Source organism: Cydia pomonella, chromosome 2 (assembly GCF_033807575.1).
Source record: "Cydia pomonella isolate Wapato2018A chromosome 2, ilCydPomo1, whole genome shotgun sequence".
Classification (NCBI taxonomy): domain Eukaryota; kingdom Metazoa; phylum Arthropoda; class Insecta; order Lepidoptera; family Tortricidae; genus Cydia; species Cydia pomonella.
The window spans coordinates 29,980,640-29,999,151 of record NC_084704.1 but is presented as its reverse complement, the minus strand read 5'-3'; the positions used below and the strand labels follow the sequence as shown (position 1 = coordinate 29,999,151).

Genomic DNA, 18,512 nt, shown 5'->3' with positions numbered 1-18,512 from the left:
ATAACGGGACTTTACGGGATTGCGCAACACAGCGGAATGCTCGATATTTTGACGTTATGGTGTTAGTCTTGTATTAAAAAACATTTGAAATTAAAAACTTTGTGGTGCCCATAATAACAATGACTTTGACAGCTGTACTTTGGATCTACTCAACAGTGGCGCCAACGGGTGAGAACAAAAACAGGAGCTCTTATTTGGCTTGCAAGATTTTATAGGACGGCAACAGGACAGAATAATAGCTTTTAATAAAAACACCTGACTGGTTCGACAGTTATTTTAATTTAAAATTTCAAAAAGCAAATACAATCTCCGCATGACTCGTCATAAAGCTTTACACATAAAGTATTATCTTTAATAGTACAATAAATATAATAACAAAGAGTGAAGTACTCCGGCGCTAATTAAAGATCTGTCTGCACGCGCTCTCGCTCGCTCCCGCGTCGCTCCCCATCTCCCGTCCCGCTTTACTTGTCCTTCTCGCTCTCGGACTTCCTGCCGAGTGGGACTGCTGCTCGCACTCTGTAAATACGAAAACATAGAATTAGCATCGGTTGTTTCAAAGCCAGAGTCTGGCTAGCCAAATATTGTTGACAGATTTTTCCTTGTTGTATCACCAATTGACTATGATTTAAAAAAAAAACCTAAAGGCTGTTGTCAATTTATGTCATTCATTCAAATTATTCGCGGTCTATAAGCGAATATACCGAGTGGGGTCCGCAAACTATTATTTAAGCTCGTAAATAATTACGACAATGTGCGAAGTTGACGTGAAGCGTTGTATAACGAAAAACTGCTATGTTTACAAGTCGTAAACAATTTAGTAGGTTGGTGCTCTATTACTATTTTAATACTGTAAGTACTAGTTCTAACATTTGCCTATAACTTTAATTAATTACGTGAATTTATTAATCTCTGAATCTCATGAATAGGACAATGTCTGTAAAGAAACGGATAAACTAGAAGTTCTGGAAAATAACAATAAAATCCAAACATTGGAACATAACGAGTTACTGAAAACCAATATTTAGAAGAAATCTGTGGAGTGAAGTGACTGGTCAGTAGTAATTTGATTTAACAATATAAAATATATAAAAATATCTTGGCGAAACATGTCTATGTATGTCTTTGTATTTTACATAGTGGTATGAATTATGTGTGCACGTCAACGTATATTTAACTGGTTTCCTTAGGTACCTTACGTGTGCACAGAAAATAAAAAAAATGTTCTAGTATCAAAACTATAATTCCTACTACACAAAGTGTGACCAGCCCAAGATTTTTTTAATTTCCCGCCAAAAATTTGTGTAATGGCTCCTCTACATGATGGCCCAGCGTAGGCCAGTCCTAGGGACGCATTTATGCGTTAGAGGGAGCATCGTGTAGAGGAGCCCTAATATTTCGGTAGCCAGACTCTAGCATGAAATGATCGGTTGGCCAAATCATGAAGAAGTCAAACGTTACCTAGCGATATCATGAAGTGATTTTTTAAACATTTCAAGTACATAATAGCATATTTTTTTTAATTTTCTTTTTTTTGCATGTTTTACAGAATCGAAAAACTCCTACATTTTTTAATTTGTACTGTGACGTCATTTTTCCGTAGGGCAAATCTTGATAATAATATGCAAGGACGCGAAAACATCACGATGACCGATTTGACTGAAAGTCACAAAAACACGATTCATAAAGTGTGTATCATATTCGCTATTGATGTAATTAAATTAGAGACACGAACAGCGTTGTCTCGCTCAAACTTTGGAGCGACGTGCGAACCAGTGTGATAGCTGCCTAACATGAATAGGAAATTAAATGACAGATTGAAACTGACAGCTTATTTCATAGGGAAAATCGTTGCCATGTAAATTATTTAAAAAAATGCATATGACACACACAGAACAAACTTTAATGATGATTAAAACTAGGGAATTAGGTAATCAAATTACATATTGTGTCTTATTCAATTGGAGCGGGTACCGCCGTAAGATGGCCTAGAAGTAATGGCCACGGCTGCTAACCTAAGAAACCAGAGCTTAAGCCGTTTAAATTGAAGCCGGTTCGATTCTGGCTTCGGCCACTAACCTCGCCATATCATGATTATCATGAAGTGATCAATTTTAACATGGCATTTAATGAAATGATGAATATCTATGATCTAACAACAGCAAGTAGAGTCTGTGCGGACAGAGAAGAGTCGTGGAATATATGGGGCCCAATACATTCCACGACTCTTCTCTTTCCGAACAGACTATACAGGGTGTTTTTTTTATTTCCGTTAATTTCAAGGGCATCCCCGAGCTTAAATTAAGTACCTTTCTCAATAGTTAGGGAGGCGAGGTAGCTAAATGGCGTAATTCAACGGCGCCGTCGAGACTTATCAAAATCGAAAGATAAAATGATTTCGAAAAGAAAAGCTCGTATGGTAAAAACCATTTTAGCGGTGGGTTTGGCGTGTACGGTTTTTCAAAAATGTAAAAAAAAACAGTTACTTGGGCATTCTCGAGCGCGTCAGATATTCATACTACGTATGCCCCAAGTGCCTCTGATAACAACGGTATACTAATCTGCCGGTTTGCGTGGTGGGGGTAGGAATATAAAGTAGTCAAAAATGCAAAAAAAAAAAAATTTACTCGAGCGCGTCAGATTTTCGGAAGGGGTGTTAAGTAGGCCCCAAGGCTCCCTTTAAAAAAACTGACGATTTTGGCGTGACGATAAGTTACGATGAATTTTTGAAAATGCAAAAAAAAAAGTTTTTTTGAAATACTCGAGCGCGTCAGATTTTCATAGGGGAGGTTTATCTCGGTATCCTGAAAGCATATTTTCTTAATCTGCCAAAAATGTTGGTGGGTTCTCTTAATCTGACCGCAAAAGGTTTTTTGGTTTTTTCCTTTCTTTCTCCTTGATAAAACGGAGATTTTAAGAATGACAATAAAGCGATAGATGCAACCAACGTAAATGTAGATGAAATGTAGTACGAATTGTATTATTTATTGTATAAAAAAATGAAATGATATAAAAATTGTATTATAATTGTATTGTTATGTATGACCTTTACATTTTTGCTCAATACAATTCATCTTCTTCTTCTTCACTGGAACTTTCATATTGTTCTTTCATTTTCACTCGGAAGACAAAATGGCTCCTCCACACTTCCGGTCATGCGGAAACCGGCAGATTTTGTATTTTTAGTAAGTTTTAGATTATATTCTTCAAAATAAAAAAATAAAAAATCGCGTTCGAGAATGCCGGATTAACGTTTTTTTTTTACAAGTTCGCGACCCTATAACTCGGCGGCGTCAAGGACTTATCGTCAGATTAGTTAAATTTAGTCTTAAAACACTAAAATCAACCCCCAATATCTTAATCTGACGCGCTCGAGTATTTCAGACTATCGATTTTTTTTTACTAATCTGATCGTCTATCCTAGGCGCGCGTCACTACATATAGAGCTAAATACTTTACAAGGTTGTTCTATTAGGTCTAAGGTATCTCTCATATCTTAAACTGCCACGCTCGAGTATTACCGAAAATTCCCCTATTCGCCGCCCTAACTACAAAGACACCGGTATTCTAATTAATTCCATTTCGGATATAATATATATATATTTTTTTTATTATAAGGCCCTTACGAGCGTGTACACTTGGCTTAGGGCCTTTTTTTTTTTATACTACGTCGGTGGCAAACAAGCATACGGCCTGCCTGATGGTAAGCAGTCTTCGTAGCCTATGTACACCTGCAACTCCAGAGGAGTTACATGCGCGTTGCCGACCCTAACCCCACCCCCCTCGTTGAGCTCTGGCAACCTTACTCACCGGCAGGAACGCAACACTATGAGTAGGCCTCTTTACATATTGATTAGTGTTTAGTATGAGTTAATACATTTGCTACAAAACGTAAGTACTATCTCGGACAATTGATGTTCGAAATGACATTGTATGTTTCAATTGTTTGGTTAAGTTCAACGTAATACCCATGTTACAACAACGCTATATGCAACATTTAATTACTTTTTACAAAAATAAAAAAAATAAAAAAATTATTATATATATTTTTTTAATGAACTATACCATTTAGTTTCCTTAAACGTACTTACCGATACCCCAAAGTTAACGCAATTCAATAAAAACACGGTGTATATATGACAAGTATTTCAGTTTAGACGACAACACTTACTTGGCGGAGATCTCGTTGATCTTGGCGCGCGCCAGCTCGAGGTTGGCGTCCACCTGCGCCTTGTTCATCTCGTAAGCCTTCGGCAGCGTGAACAGCGCTATCCAGCCTGCAATACACCACATATATCCATGTTAAATATAGTTTTCTCTTGTGTTTTTAAACCGGCATTTTGGAATTGCAAAATTTACTTATTTATTTTCACCACACCAGCGGGTAAAGAGAATTTGAAATAGAGGTGGAACGGTGGAAATGTCGCTCGAAACGATGTCGCCATGGCTTTGGCCTATGACCTATTAGATGGCGCTATTTTCTGATATTTAACACATCGGTGAATGAATAAGGATTAAAGTCAAAAAGCGTTCTAATAGTTTTAATAATGTGTCGAAAGATGGCAGTAAGTTTACTGTGACTCAGTGGCGGCGCGTCACAAATATTCGTAGGGAACTCGGAGCTAATTTTGCTTTCCTTTTGTTCATGAACCGATCGTGAAAGTACTCAACGGGCTGAAATTAGACAAGCCGATGGGAATCGAGTTCTTTGAACGATCCGCCACTGCTGTGACTACAAAGTTTATTTGACAATCCACCTCTATATCAAATTCTCTATGCCAGCGGGTAAAGGCTCTCTTGATTGTTCAAAAACATGAGAAGTTGCATATTATCCACATGTGAGGCAAAGTAATTAGATGCAAATTTTGAGTTGTTTCCTTAGCTGGTAGAATTGACTTTTAAATGATGATTTTGAGTGAGAAATATTTAATGACGTTCATTTGGATTTGATATTGTTTGATATCTTAGGGTTAAAATTTTCTTCAGGTTAGTGTAGTGAAAAATTTTGTATTTCACTCAGTGGCAAAATTTGTTTAACCCTCGACATATACTTGAAACCCTAGCAACGCTCAAGATTCCATTTTTCGAATCACTCGCTACTCTCGTTGCTCAATTTTGGAATCTTTCGCTTGCTCGGGTATCAATATTAGCACGAACAGTTAAAAAACAACTTTGCCCCCTTGTAAAGCAAATAACTATTAAACATCATTACACAATAAATGAAAGTATCGAAAGAATAATTTAGCTTTTGGAAAAACTAGTTACAACCAATAAAACACGCCGTAAAATGCCATATATTCGTAGCTGTCATAGCGTCCTTAGTGAATTCATTGATGAAGTGATTGTTTTTGTGAGTGAGAAAGATCGACCCAGTGTCGGCAAGGTTCTAAGGTTAAATAGCTTCATAGGAGGTAGTTTAGCAAAAAGGATTCATCCCGAAATTTGGCGTTGAAACCAATATAACCTACATGAAAATCGTTTGCAGAAGTCGAAACGAATCGCTAAAATAAGCTTAAATAATTTATGGAAATGATAGGGTTATCTTGGCTCGGCCCCCAGGTCTTTTTTCTTAAATTAAGTCCAAAGTCCGTACTGCTTAGAAATATAGGAAAAAGTGGTTCTGGGATACCAAGACATTTGGTATCGTTTGCAGAAGTTTCTTCTTAATACATAATTAATTATCCCTATAAAAAACGCTGGTTCCTTACAATTCGCTAACCAAATTCTATTAAAAACAATACTGACCCAGGATGATGAGCGTCATGCCGTTGAAGCAGGCGCCCACGTACGTGAGGCACCACAGCAGCACGCCGAACTTCAGCGAGTCCACCAGGTCCTCCACCAGGAACAGCCTGCAACGTTACAAAGGGCACTTAACAACACATCCAATATACCTAATGTCCGGGGGACACATCTATTGGCGTAGTGCGGTGGAAGAAATAAAAGCGACAACGCACAGCTAAATATTAAACTTTTTTTTTATATTTATTTAGGAAACAAACAGTCACATATATATAAGCTTAAGTGATAACAAACAGACCTTTAGTTCCATTGAAAATAAAAACACGACTTTTAGGCACGATATCTTCATACCTATTTGACACTGTCAATAATCTGACAACTTCTGTCCCATAAACGCCATGGTGGTAACACCGCCATGCGCAATGCGAATTCATATATAAGTAAGGGTAATAGCATGTGTTCCCATGAAAAGACGGCAAACAGCCCCTACGGAGGAAGTGCTTCCTGTAGGCTTAGCACAGGAGCGCTGCTACAGTATCGGCGCGCAAAATATACTACTCGTCCGTCTCTAATTAATACAGTTAGAACAAGACGGGTAGTCTATCTCGCGTGAGAGAAACTGTCGCGTCCCTCCTCTGCTAAGCATGCCTGTCTATAATATGACCGCCACGTAACGAGAAACTGGTAACGATGAGCGGAGGTTTATCCAAAAAAATATCTTCACCGGCAGCGTGTAAACAGTCAATGAATATCATCTCTTTTATTCACATGGTGTCTAAATCTAACGCGAAAAGTTAGTCGGTGGCTACTCGATCTCTAGCCGCCCGCCAGACGGCTGTCTAAGACATAACTGTGTCAATGTTGTACAACAGAGTTAAAAAACAGTTTTCAAACACATTTAAAAGTGTTGGCTGCCAGAATGTTAGAATGTACGAAACGTTTACCTGCGAAGTTCGCTGACTGCAGCATTGAGGTGCGCCGTGGCAGAGGCGGCCAGCGACTGCACGCGCTCAGCGGGCACGCTTATGTCTTTCTCCAAGAGGAATCTGGAACGGAAAAGATTAATTTTAGTCTCAGCTATATATAATGCTACCAAATTCAGAAAGTTCACGTGTTCGAAGAATTCCGCGAAACTTACAAACTAATGTTTTTAGGAGTTTTTTCTGCGTCTTGAATCTATGATTATTGTAATGTGCATTTTTTTAATGCTTTGTCACAGAAAAATACTGGAATGCTCTATTGCGTCCTACAGATGAATTAAATATGTACTAATCAGTCGTCAACTAGCGACAGCTGCTTGTTAGAACGACTGTAGGTGTGTGCCAATAGAGACGGTGATCTGTTTCCTTTAATACTAATCTATTGGTAAATTGTACGCATCGACTCAAGCATCGGTCGAGTAACTCAAGTAATATTAGGGTGAATCAACTTTTTTTGTTTTGTTATCCAGTCCCGTTGTCCAAGGGACAACAGTAGCACAGTTTGTTTGAAGAGACGTTGTATGCCGTTCTAATAACATGCTTAGTAGGGGGCCCATTATGGACATTGGTTATAACGACCACAAAAACGCAAGTTTAATACATTTAAGTACCATAAAATCAGTATTTCAATGAACTTTTGTCCCCTGGACAACTAATCGTAACCATGGCAACGAGTGACGCTAAAAAGTTGATTCTCCCATTAAATAGATAGCATTGGCGTGTTACAATTAACGGTTGGTAAACATGACAAGTTACGTTGACGACCGAAACAGTTTTAAATTAGAACGTCGATAGTTCAATCCTCGATAAGGCGAAATCCTCGTTACCACTAAGTACTAGTGTACTAGTGTACTAAGAACGTTAAAGATGTCATGTTACTAGCAATGACAACCATAAATCAAGAAAACACTTATACCATCGATCGGTTTTGACAGTTTGCTACATCTTGTCGAAAAACCATTTACGAACGTGATCTTACCGCAGCTTTCCCGATCTGCGGCAATTTTATACCCTCGACCGGGGATACGAGTATTTATACGTTTTTCCGATAGAGTAGCTTTCTATCTTTGGATCTGCCAAATGCCAGGTCATCTAAACAAGGCTTACAGGCTATAAGAATATGTTTTAATGTGTTAAATGTGTAAAAATATTGTTTAAAGCTACAAGTATCTTAAAATATACGAAACTAGTTTCTAAAAATTGCAACAAAATTCGAGCACTTCGTGTCGTTTTGAAAGCTTAACCAGACTGGAGAAGTTAACTTCCAAAATTGACAATATCACCACCATGTCACAAGATTTGCGATGCCATTTTCTGTCAAAAAGCAAAGTTGAAACCAATCTTGTATGTTTAGTCTAACATCGCCCACGAACGAGTGTCTAGTTGGTGACAATGATGACAATTATGACGCGTGCCCTGGCGCTTATCGCGCGCGATAGTCTCACCACGGCCAAGGCCAAGGTCTTCAGCCAAAGCTCCAAAACTCTCAACAGTTTCAGAAACTTCATTGACAAAGTTGAAACTGCTCTTGTCTGTTTAGAACATCGCCCACAAACGAGTGTCTAGTTGATGACAATTTTGACGCGCGTCCTGGCGCCCATCGCGCGCGATACTCTCACCAAGGCCAAGGTCTTCAACCAAAGCTTCGAAACTCTCAACAGTCTCAGAAACTTCGTTGACAAAGTTGAAACCGCTCTTGTCCGTTTAGAACATCGCCCACGAACGGGTGTCTAGTTGTCGGCGATGACGATTATGACGTACCCTGGCGCTTATCGCGCGCGATAGCCTCGCCACGGTCAAGGCCAAGGTCTTCAAAGCTCCCAAACTCTCGACAGTCTCCGAAACTTCCATTCTCCAATAATAATGCATTTAAGACTCTATTTAATATTTAGAGAAGGAATTTTAAGAAACATCAACAGAATAGAGGTGGTCACAATGATCAGCCATGTGATTTAATCTTTCACAGACTTTTATTGTCGTTTTGTGACATTTCGGCGTTCTTTTTGTCTGTCCTTCAACTTTAGTTAGTCTATTTGGAGTATTCTATAAGAAATTTAACGATTTCTTTAACCTAATATGAAAGGCAATTCACTCAACTGGTTGTTACGTGACTATTATCTATCCCTTGCTCTTTACTTATGCAAGAGTATGGTAAAAGGAGTAGAGAGAGTTTATAGTTGTTATGATTTATGATACCTATAGTATTTTCTCATTAAAGCAGAAACTGCAGTAATTTAATAATATATTAGCCATGCCATATAATCGACTTCAGAAAGATGAAAATCATTAGGTGCTTAGGTACAATTATTTATGGAAAAGCTCAAAAATATGTAAGTGTGTACGCGCTAAATTAATAGAAAAAATCGGTGAACAAAAGACGGTCGAAGACTGTTCAAACACAAGTGTTCTCTACTGTTCAATCCAAGACAGAAAGGTATCTACAGACTGTCACGGAAGCTAATTACGTTAAAATTAACGACATTACGAATAATAGCGAGTGAAAAAATACTTTTGAAACGAATTTAACGGAGCAAGAATGGATAACAGGCTCGATTATTACATTTATTTAGTAACCAGTTTAAACACTGTCAATAGATTTAAATTAAGTAAAAGTTATAAGACTACGATAAATTTGTTATCTTCTATTTATCAAGTGATAAAGCGACCATCACTGTCATAAAAGAGTCTACGAATACAGTGAAAAAGTTTTGATATTAACTCAAGAGGTATCGCTATTACTATCAAGAGTGTCAAAGTGTTTCAGTGATGGCGATACAGAATCGCGGTGAATTTCAAGTAGAAGATACCTAGTTACTGTTAAACTTAAGTTTTCAACTAAGCATTGCACACGGCCAAACCAAACCTTAAACCTACGGTGCAGTCAACCACTTTGTATTAAGACGATATTTAAACCTATATTTATAATGTGAGACGGGCTTTTCCTTCCCTGTTTTACGTCTTAAAGAAAGAGATGGCACATTAATATTTTGCAAGTTCCCGTTGCGGTCACCGTCACGGATAAAAGAGATGTCTGACCGAAAATGTACATTACATACATAATTATATATATGAATGTGTCGAGAGGTCCCCTATCGAGTTTCTTTTTCACGCTTGCGCGGCTGACGCGACTGGTTGCGCATCTCGGCTCTATCGCTGTTGCATATATAAGTATAGGTCCCTGTATTTACATACCTATATTATGTATCCCTTGTTTGTTACAATAACTTTGGGGTTTTTGGTACGCGAATTATTTGTTACTAATACTAAAAAAATACTATCTTCTCTCTCTCCCTCTCTACGTGTTTGAAATTTAATATGCAATTCTATTGCACACTGCATGATATACTTTTTCGCTATACTTTCATAAGTAGCAGGCACTCACTTGAAGGGATGTCCCTCGTTAGTCTTCTGCACTGCCTGGAGCACATTCTTGTAGATGCGGAAGGCAACGGCCGCGCTCAGCGCCAACAACGAGACGTAGGCCGCCACCGACACCACGGAGCAGCACGCCAGCGCCAGCAGCAGCGCCAGGCCCGCGCCCAGCGCGGCACCCGAGCGCGCCGCACTGCGCCAGTATATTAGCGCCTCCACTGAAACACACAAACGCATTGTTAGTATCTTATATTGAAAGAAACACCGTTTACGATGCCGGTCGCTAGTGCCAGTCTAGCACGGTCTTATAGCTACGAGTATTACACAGGTTTTTTACTGGCAAGTAAAATAACCCAAATCATTTAACTGTTTGAGCGCTGGCGGACTGGTAAGAAAATAAATGTTTACAACAACTGACAAGATTGTCAACTCTGACATTCCAGGGAGATTGGCACTAGTATTGGCATAGTCTAATTAAACTACCTAAGCATAATGACAGGTTCAACCGAGAGAAGACTTGTCGTGCGTCAACAATGCAAAATCAGAACTTCTGTTGAGAAAAAAACTGATCTCAAAATATACTACGAAACGAAAATTTGTGATATACCTAACCAGTCTGATATTTAATGTTACAGTGTGTGGCAAAGTTTAGCGAGTCGTCTCTCAGTCCAGCACGCATTTTGCATGTTAATAAGCTCAGACTAACGTGGGTGGGTGTCGATCGAAGCAGTGAGGAACATTTCAACTCAAAGTAACAATGTGTCGGGTGCATCATTTTCGGATTTGCCATTTCAGCCGATGCCAAAAATTGTGCAACTTCGTTTGTTGAATATTCAAGTTTATTTTACTAGTAGGTACATAGTACAATTACCATAGGTAGGTAGGTTCCTGGAACTAGGACTAAAATACTTTTTCGGCGATTATAAATTATGTCTAAAGAATTTTAACAGGTCCACGGAAAGAAAGGAAGTTAATCCAATAATCTCAGTGCAAACTTAGTAAGTAAATACAAAGTTGCGCAAAGGCATCCCGCCTACTGGGTCATCTGCTGAGTAAGCTCGCGGGATGCGGTGAATAACCCCGGACCGGTCCCGTGCACACTACGGCCCATTGTGCCTGTCTCCTTCTAACCGAACAAACAAAACAACTAAATACACGAAACCAATCGAAACAGCAAAACAGGAAGACACTATAACGGGGAAAACAAAACCGCACCTTATGGGTCACTCACAACACTTATTCCACTACGAAGCACCTGGAACTATATACGAATACAACTCAAAAGTAAGCATAAAATGAATTAAACTACATACATACACAAACACGTTCACTCTCAAGTGCATCTTGAAAATGATAAGATAAGTATATCGTGGCAGTTTCGGCGCAGACATCATGTTATGATCCCGACACGTCGACAGAAAGTCCGCGGCGCTCGCCGATCCCAACAAATTTATGTTTTTGTGCTTTGTGTGAGGGTTCGGGGGAAGGTATGACGGGAAATTTTAGTGATGATAATGTGGTGTACCTGGACCGCGGGGCGGGAGGTCCTCGTATTGAGCGGCGTGCCGGGGCGACTGCTTTGAACGCACCATGGCGGCGGAGTGAGCGAGCGCACGTGTGAGAGGCCGCGCCGCGCCGCGCGCGCAGCCACGAGGGCACACGTCACCGCGCAACTACTGACACCACGACAACCCCAGCTCGGTAGCCTTATCGCGGCGCCTTTCTTTTATTTCGCTACGATAAACTTGCGGCACAGATGCCTTAATTAGCCAGTCAAAACTCATTCGTGGAAAGGTTTAGCGAGACAAAACAAACTTATGAAAGTTATGAATAAGCTTGAAAGTAGATTACGGAAAATTTTAGTCTCGTTGGCTGCAATAATATTTCAATTGCTTTGAAGTATCGATAAAATATAAACCGGCGTCTGTTCGTTTCGATTATTGAAAACGGTGACTCACAATACTAAATCGGCCTCGAATCTCGAGCCTCGGTCAACGACTTCGATACGATTAAGTTAATGGGGCTATTCATTTTGAGATACTTACATGTCTAAGTGAATGCATTAGTATCTAAAGTAGGCTGATCGAACAAAGTAGACCTGCATACATAAATATACATGTGTGTGTTTCGGTCTAATGCGAGACGTGTTGGACTAGATAACAGGAATATTTTATCCACAATTAATTTTTTAATAAGTTGGACGTGTCATGTTTTTCATGGCCACCCTACACACAAAGCATAGTGAAAAATTTACTTTCATTCCAACACGTATTTGCGTGATCGGTCCGTAAAGCCCGTGCCTATACTTCATAAACTTGACATGAGGCTGACACGAAGCATCATTCGGGGGCAGGGAGTGGTACAAATATGAAAGTAAAAGTTTAAGAGAATAGAGAGTAACAATGATTTCGGCAAAGAGTGAAAGGCACATCCTCCCACATTAGTCTGAGCCCCCCGGCTATTTGTTACTTCTTCCCAGCATTTACATACTGTTTCTAACGAACTAGAGATAGTATACCTGTGACCTCGAGATCCGTAAAGAAATGTGTACTTAATCGGAGACCAGGCTCAGACTAGTTCATCTGAGGCTAGTTCACTGAATACGATTGGAACAACCGCTTTGGGATGAAGTTGCACTACAATATCTCCGAGTCTGAATATTTATGAGGAAAAACAATTCTCTTGTGAAAGAATGCTTGCTTATTTACTTATTCAAGCATTTCACACTCCAATTACTTATTTGCCTCGTCAATTAGTTACTGCAAACAATATGACAGTTAGCAAAACTATTTGTGTGTGTGTAGATATCTAATTATCTAAGCATATCAAATATTCGTTTCTCCATTCTAATATAACTCAAATTCTATTACCATTTAATAAAAGTAACCTACATTTTTATTTACACAAAATAAGAAATACAACAAGTCAATAACACAGGCAAATTCAGTTTAAATTCTGTAGGTATAAGATTAGAATTAGAAATTCTTACCTCCATTTCGAAACAATAGCTTTAATAGATTCCGTCTAAGCTAACTTTGCACGGATTTGGACAGTTGCCATCAGATGTACCGGGGCGGCCAAGGTGCTCACAAATATCTGAACACGCACTCTAACGCCTTAACAATAGAGGCATGTTCAGATATTTGTGAGCGCCTAGACCGCTCCGATATATCTGATAGCGACTGAACAGAACAAAGTTGGGTAATGCCATTATTCACGTCATATTTTCATACAAATTTGACATTAATCACGACATTGCCACACGGTATTATTACAAATGCCATGCACAGATAGCTTAATCGAACTCTATTTAATACTGGAGATCGCCAATATCAGTAGACATATGAATTTCAGTTCAGTACGTCCAGGTTAAAAACACCAAAATTTTGGGATATATTTAAACTCTCGACATGTTAATGACATTCAAAATGAAATTGAATGCTTAATTTATAATGGGTTAAGAATGGTGCATGGCAATTGACGAGCAAACTTCAAGAGCAATGTCTGCGTCGTGAGCATTGCCAAAAGCAACACGCAGGCGTCGCGTGCGCACCGCGATTGCAGCAACGATCAACGTATCTAAGCCACTCTAAGCTCTGTTTTCAGTGAAAACTTTTCTACGAACATTACTAGCAAATAATCCTACCCTTGTACTTATGTACTAGGATCGGTTAAACAAGTTGGAGCAATCAAACTGTCATTTTAGTATCTGTACAATCGAGTACCTTTTCATTACATAGGTTTCGAAAAAAGGATACCAATTTAACTCTGGCTTGCCTACTCATAAGTTTGTTACCCCTGTCTCCATCTCTATATGCACATCTTCCGGTTTAGGATCAATTCGGCCATATACGGTATCATGTAGTCAAAATCCTCAATCACCAAATTGGCTATATCGTCTTTGGACCGAACTCGACGAGGGTGCAACCGGAATTAATTCTAAGATGAAAGGTGTGGGTTCCTCCTAAATCCCGATCCCTACTTGATCCTATGGAATCAAATTAAGGAATTAAGGACCCGGAAAGCCCATCTTCTAATTAAGCTGTCAAATTGGACTCTTGTTTTTTTAGGGTTCCGTAGCCAAATGGCAAAAAACGGAACCCTTATAGATTCGTCATGTCCGTCTGTCTGTCCGTTTATGTCACAGCCACTTTATTCCGAAACTATAAGAGCTATACTGTTCAAACTTGGTAAGTAGATGTGTTCTATGAACCGCATTAAGATTTTTACACAAAAATAGAAAAAACAATAAATTTTGGGGGTTCCCCATACTTAGAACTGAAACTCAAAAAATATTTTTTCATCAAACCCATACGTGTGGGATATCTATGGATAGGTCTTCAAAAATAGATGAATAGTTTGCGCGAGAGACACTTCCAAAGTGAAAAAATGTGCCCCCCCCCCCCCATGTAACTTCTAAAATAACAGAATGAAAAATCTAAAAAAAATATATGATATACATTACCATGCAAACTTCCACCGAAAATTGGTTTGAACGAGATCTAGTAAGTAGTTTTTTTTAATACGTCATAAATGGTACGGAACCCTTCATGGCCGAGTCCGACTCGCACTTGGCCGCTTTTTTCATCTTAATGAGAGACAAGAAGGCACAAAATTCAGTTAATATGACAATAGACTAAATATGCGCAGACAGTAGCTATAAATATGCGTTCCCACCACCACAAAGATACATTCTGTCTGTCATCAATGCTCCTCGGCGTCGTAATTTCGTACTTGTAGCCTGCGTATTAAGCTGAGTTTTGAGAACTACATAACAATTTAATAATGAGAATAATTGTCTCATTAATTTAGGTTTAAACAGGACCAGGACAGAATAGCAGGTTGTGCTTTTGTCTCGCCCAGGCGCCATTGAAACTAGGATTCGTTTCGTTCTGATTTTAATCCCGTTACCGGTGGTGTTTATTTCTTGATGTAAATAAGAAAAATACGAATTTAAATAAGCAGGTTCTACATTAGTGGTTTTAGACTTCACATCGAAAACCGACATCCCACAACGCCTTAACACAGATCTGCAACAGACTTATAGCAAAAGATATGAAACGCTGCAGCAAACTCTCATACTGTAACAATGTTTATTAATGTTAAACTTTATTATAACCACTAAGCCACTGATAACATCGTCACTTCAATACAAAAACATGTACTGGTGAAATGGTTTTGCTCTAAAGAAAACATTGTTCTTCAAAAACCAACTTTAATCAACGTTCATTATTACTAAACCATAAGCGAAGGACTAAGTAAACATTCGGAGACCTTAAACGATCAAGGTCTACTAATTGGCCTGTTAATTGTATCTGTTCAATTGTTGATACAGACGTGAGGTACATACATTTACGCAGTGCGGAGACCCAGCCTACCTACTCAGTATATCATTACCGTACATTACGCGAGTAAACAAACTACCTACCTAATCTATACCTACCACCACCTATACATTGTGTATGTTTTTTACTTTGTGTACGTTTTCCTAGTGTACTTTATGTAAGTTCGTAAATCTTTGGCTCGCTCTGTAGCTCAATATTTTTTGTGTCCAAAACGTTGGAGATGTTCGCGGAAAAAATATGGAAATTTTCCCAAGGCAAAAGAAATTTATATTACGGAAAGAGGAAATTTCGTATTACATACTAAATTGGGAGAAGTTTTCCAGATCTTTCCGTGTGGAAAATTTCTGTCGGTTGGCAATGTGAAGTGTCGTTAGAGTTGTTCAGACGTTTGAGACATTAAGACATTATTCATTACATTGTCATTGTTGGTTGACAAAAAGACGATTTATATATTAATAAGGTATTTGCGTCTTATTATCAGCCGACAAGTTAACCAAAGTAGTAACAATACTAACAATTACAAATTGTTTTAAGACGGGTATTTATTAAAGTGCTAGGAAATGACTAAGGCATATTGCAAAGATGTTTTTATCACGCTGCAGAACCAGTCCGGTCGTCCTGAGGCACTGACCTAGCCCAAGAAAACTGGCCTATTTTTCATCACTTACGGAGAGTTGGATACAGTCCGGCACACTAAGACCAGGCTAAGCGGAGTCTCAGAATAAGCAGTTGTTACGGATCTCGAAATCACATTTATACTGGCTGATTGGCTTACGGCGAACTAACGGCACTTGTGATGTATAAAAAATTAAAATAACAACTACCTTGTTAGTACAAATAGTACGACATTATACACGAAGCGGGTATATTTTATTCACCACAGCAACCCGTAAAGGCTTTCTTTATTTTTGAAAAACTTTTGAGAACGTTGCATTTTATCCACAAGCGTAACAAAGTCATTTCATATAAATTTTGATTTTTTTCCTCATGTTGGCTGGTAGAATTGACTTTTAAGTGATGATTTTCAACGATAAATAATCAAACGTCACAGTTTGGGGAGTTTTATGAACTTTATAAAATGTATTTTATTTACTTTATCATGATTTAAAAAAAAAGAGTAGCGATGCTCCAAGGTGATATTTATAATGAGTGGCTGGTGGTACTTTAATTATTTAACCCTAAATCACGTTAGCAAAGCAATTTAGTTTAAACATTACGTGTCATGTATGTGGATTTCAATCAACTTAACATTGTAACAGCACTATGAACAGAGTAACGCGTGTAATGGTTAATAAGCATTTACTTTCCTTTGTTTTTTGCTGTCCAGTTAATAAAATCGCTTACGGAGCGTACGAGAACTGAACGCAAGAGTTAACCAGTACAAAAGAGCTCTGTGATTGGTCAAAAAAAATTTTTTTTTTCATTTTCCCGGATCCTAAAATGACAGGTTGATATGTTCCATTAACATCTATTCCAGTAGCATTCCTGTCCAGTGATCGAATCCAGCACTGGAATCTGGAATATATTTATTGCAGTGCGCATTCCAGTACCGTGACTGACAGTCTACTTTTCGATTCCTGCTCGTCCAACAGCACCACTGGGAAAGTGAAGACAGCCAATCCAGTGCTGGATTGAACGTTAAACAATGAACGCTTATTGTTATTTTTGGTTAGTCTCTATGAATTTACTGGATGATGAAAGTAGCTGGAATTAATGTAAAGGATATGATCCAGTTCACCACTGACTCCGATCACTGGACTGGAATGCTACAGGAATAAATGTAAACCGCTGATTTAAACTTTCACGATTTTTACACATTATCAAAGTGCGGGTAGTTTGAAAAACTCGCGCGGCTAGAAGATGTTGATGTCAACTTTAACCAGTCTTCTCCGAGACCACAGGGACAACGCCGTCCTCGAAACGTCGGAGGTAAATTTAAGACTTAATACGCGATTAAGTCCCGTTTCTATAATTTAATAATAATAATAATAACCGGGCATAAAACTGAGAAGTAATGTGGCTCGCCGCAACAAAATTTGACCTTTTGTTTTGATTATCTAAACAACTATTGTTTTTTTTTTTGAAGGAGACATAATGTCCTTATCGACCTGTAAATAACACCTCCCTAATGTTAAAATAGTAATATCGATAAAATAAATGAAACTGAAAATTTAGCAAAAATATAGAATCTGGGATAGGTATACATAGAAATAGTTCAAATAATTGTGACATTGGTTATACGAGTGTTACATTCCTGCCTGCACTTCATAAGCTGGGACAATAATCGGTCTGCGCATGAGTGAAGCTGCGTCCACGCAACTGTTGCGCATAATCAACGTAACGAAAGTGAATCGCAATTACAATGCAGTTGCATAGACGGGAGATAAGACCTAACCTGTTTTTCCATTGGTTTACAGAATGATGCCTTAAGCTAACTAGTATAAGCACGATCTTCGAAGCATTTCAAGCCTAAGTTTTTCCTTGGGGTTTGAATGACAGATAGCAGTTCCTTCTGTAAAATTTAGTACCAGCGCCAATTACTAGATCAGGGAATTCTTGAGATAAGGAGTCGTAAAACTTGTAACGAATTATAGGGAGTAAATCTGCAGTGACAGTATAGTGTAAATATTTAGTAAATTAATTACAACGTTGTTATTGGGTATTAGCTTTATCAAGTGAGAAAGCCTGGGTACTGTAATTTTATATGTTTAACAAAAGTTGTCAATAAGTGATAAGTAACGATAAGTTTAAGTTAGTTATTAAATATAACTCCATATTGTTGTCAACAGGACGGTTTCAAGTTCAAGTCACAACTGGAGATAAACTAAGAACAATGGACACATTAATGGAATTTATTGTACTTTATTACCTAAAGCGATTAATTAAATAATAAACGAAATAAAATATTAGAAAATATACGGACCGATAATTTTGGGAATCGAATGGTTTGTAAGTAGCAGAGACCGGAATTCTCGTGCAGTTTGAATTGTCATTAGGGACTTCTCATTTAATGACTTGATACACCTATATCGATACTATATATGTAGAATACAACATACTAAAAAAGATTAAA

The 18,512-nt window shown here is 38.4% G+C and overlaps 1 protein-coding gene across 7 annotated transcripts in view; it reads right to left on the bottom strand.

Annotated features, from left to right (window-relative positions):
- Window positions 1-260: 260 nt before the first annotated feature.
- The window catches only part of LOC133534880 (reticulon-3-B), a 35,916-nt gene continuing 17,664 nt past the window's right edge, over window positions 261-18,512 (bottom strand). For 6 of the 7 annotated variants that reach the window (XM_061874184.1, XM_061874185.1, XM_061847780.1 and 3 more), the window contains 5 exons: window positions 10,105-10,312; window positions 6,687-6,788; window positions 5,746-5,852; window positions 4,172-4,277; window positions 261-519 (listed from right to left, as the gene is read on the bottom strand). In XM_061874184.1, coding sequence (XP_061730168.1) covers window positions 465-519; window positions 4,172-4,277; window positions 5,746-5,852; window positions 6,687-6,788; window positions 10,105-10,312 — 578 coding nt within the window. In that variant the 3' untranslated portion in view covers window positions 261-464. Of the gene's footprint in view, window positions 520-4,171; window positions 4,278-5,745; window positions 5,853-6,686; window positions 6,789-10,104; window positions 10,313-11,619; window positions 11,752-18,512 lie in introns of those variants that run through there. The other variant, XM_061847777.1, reaches the window with a different exon arrangement.